This window comes from Octopus bimaculoides, chromosome 18, assembly GCF_001194135.2.
Source record: "Octopus bimaculoides isolate UCB-OBI-ISO-001 chromosome 18, ASM119413v2, whole genome shotgun sequence".
NCBI classification, from domain to species: Eukaryota; Metazoa; Mollusca; class Cephalopoda; order Octopoda; family Octopodidae; genus Octopus; species Octopus bimaculoides.
In genome coordinates, this window is record NC_068998.1 from 6342183 (window position 1) to 6344091 (window position 1909).

General features: G+C 30.5%; 1 protein-coding gene across 1 annotated transcript in view; it reads right to left on the reverse strand.

Annotated features, from left to right (window-relative positions):
• Positions 1 to 283, reverse strand: part of LOC106870026 (corticotropin-releasing factor receptor 2) — a 121339-nt gene extending 121056 nt beyond the window's left edge. The window contains exon 1 of the mRNA XM_014915991.2: positions 199 to 283. Within this exon, the coding sequence (XP_014771477.1) occupies positions 199 to 283 (85 nt within the window). The remainder of the gene's footprint in view (positions 1 to 198) is intronic.
• Between the last annotated feature and the right edge of the window lie 1626 nt (positions 284 to 1909).

The following is a 1909-nucleotide window of genomic DNA, read 5'->3' on the forward strand; positions in this document are numbered from 1 at the left end:
ATATATATATATATATATATATATACATATATATATATGTAGGCATGTATGTATATGTATTCATTTACATGTGTGTACTTGCAATATGTGTGTAGCGTATATTTAGCTTGTTTAGCGTTCAGTCTTAATATGAACATGTACATTTGAAATAAATGCGCACTTTTAAAATCTAAGCTACGGATTTTGCAAAGGTGTTACAGGCATAAATAGAACGTCTTTCGGAGTAGGTTTTCTTTTCAATAGTCAGCGTTTTGATTGAGCCGTGGTCAAATTTTGCATTCATTCTTTCTATTTTCGTTTAAAATAAAGTATCATTGAATTTTTGCTTATTACGAAGTTCTCAATTTTTCTAATCAGTGGTAATCATGTATAACACTATTTCATTCCTGTTAAAAATCATCAGCATGGCATTTACGTTCAAACACATGACACTAGCTACTCTGAGTTATTTCCTTTAACTTATTTTTGTTTAAATTATACAAATTGCTTAGACCGTAAATGTGCTATAATCCTTTTTGCATAAATCTGAGTCTTGGGACGGAGACAATGTCGGACAACTGCCGTGCTGATGATGACTATTGTGCCAGAAACACGCGTCCATGACTGCCCTTTTATCTCTAAGCGATAAGCATGTCCTTTTACTTAAATGTCAAACTTGGAGAATTCTTGAATCTTAAAATTATCTCCCCTTACCAAATTAAGTTGGTTTTAATTACCATTTAGTAATTATGATAATTCTCTAGAGGCAGAGATAATTTTCATAAATGAAGTATCTATGTTGTATGGTATTTGATATACTTGTATTTGTGTGTGTTATAAGTATATGCTTGTCTATGTTGCGAACAGTCGTAGACGTCGGTTAGAGCTGATGGATATATTTGACACAGGATGAAAGGTATCGTTAAATATTATCATGATGTGATGTTTTGACAAATGAGTTAAAACAAACCATAAAATAGGAGACAGATTGATGTGCCCGGTGAGTAACAGAACTTGTGTGAAACAACAAATGTTTCCTGAACTTTACTGTGTTAAACTTAAATCATCTGTCCATCAACTGCTATGCTTTCACTCAAAAAAATGCTAATGTAAAAACAAAATAATAATAACAATACTAAGAACAGCTTATCTCCAACACATTGAGGATAATAATCTCCATCAAAATGCGACATACATTCGTTTTTTTATTTTTTTACGACAATAAATGAAAATAAAAAAAATTTTTTTAAATATCAGGATTAATTGTCTTGTACCTCATCAATTCACAACGAATTTATTTTCAACACAGAAACAAATAAATACATTTCTTATCAATTTGATATGAGAATTTTCTCCTGGAATATTTGCTTTGTTTTGTAAGTGCGTGTGAGAGTGTGTATATTTCTCTCTCTCTCTCTCTCTCTCTCTCTCTCTCTCTCTCTTTCTCCCTCTCTCTCCCTCCTCCCCTCTCTCTCTCTCTCTTCACACTTTATTATAGACAGCGATTTAGATATTGTCACTGATATCTCTTTCTTATCAAACATAAGCCGCTTAAGTACTCTTCGTGATGAAATTCGAATACATTTATTCCATTATCCTACTAATCTGTGTGAAACTTGTTATTTTTATTTTAGTAAGCTATGATCAGAAAACGGCGTGAAAAATTATTTGTCAGATTCCTGTAACATCGTTTTTAACATGTAATGGTGGTCGAAGCTGCTTTTTCTGTTTTTTTATTTTTGTTTATCATCATGATTATCATTATGATCCCCACCATAGTCACTATTATTATTATTATTATTATTATTATTATTATTATTATTATTATTATTATTATTATTATTATTATTATTATTATTATTATTATTTGGTTTCCGGTTTCCGGGAGGCAAAGAGGCAAATATATATTGCTTATATTTTGGATGTATTT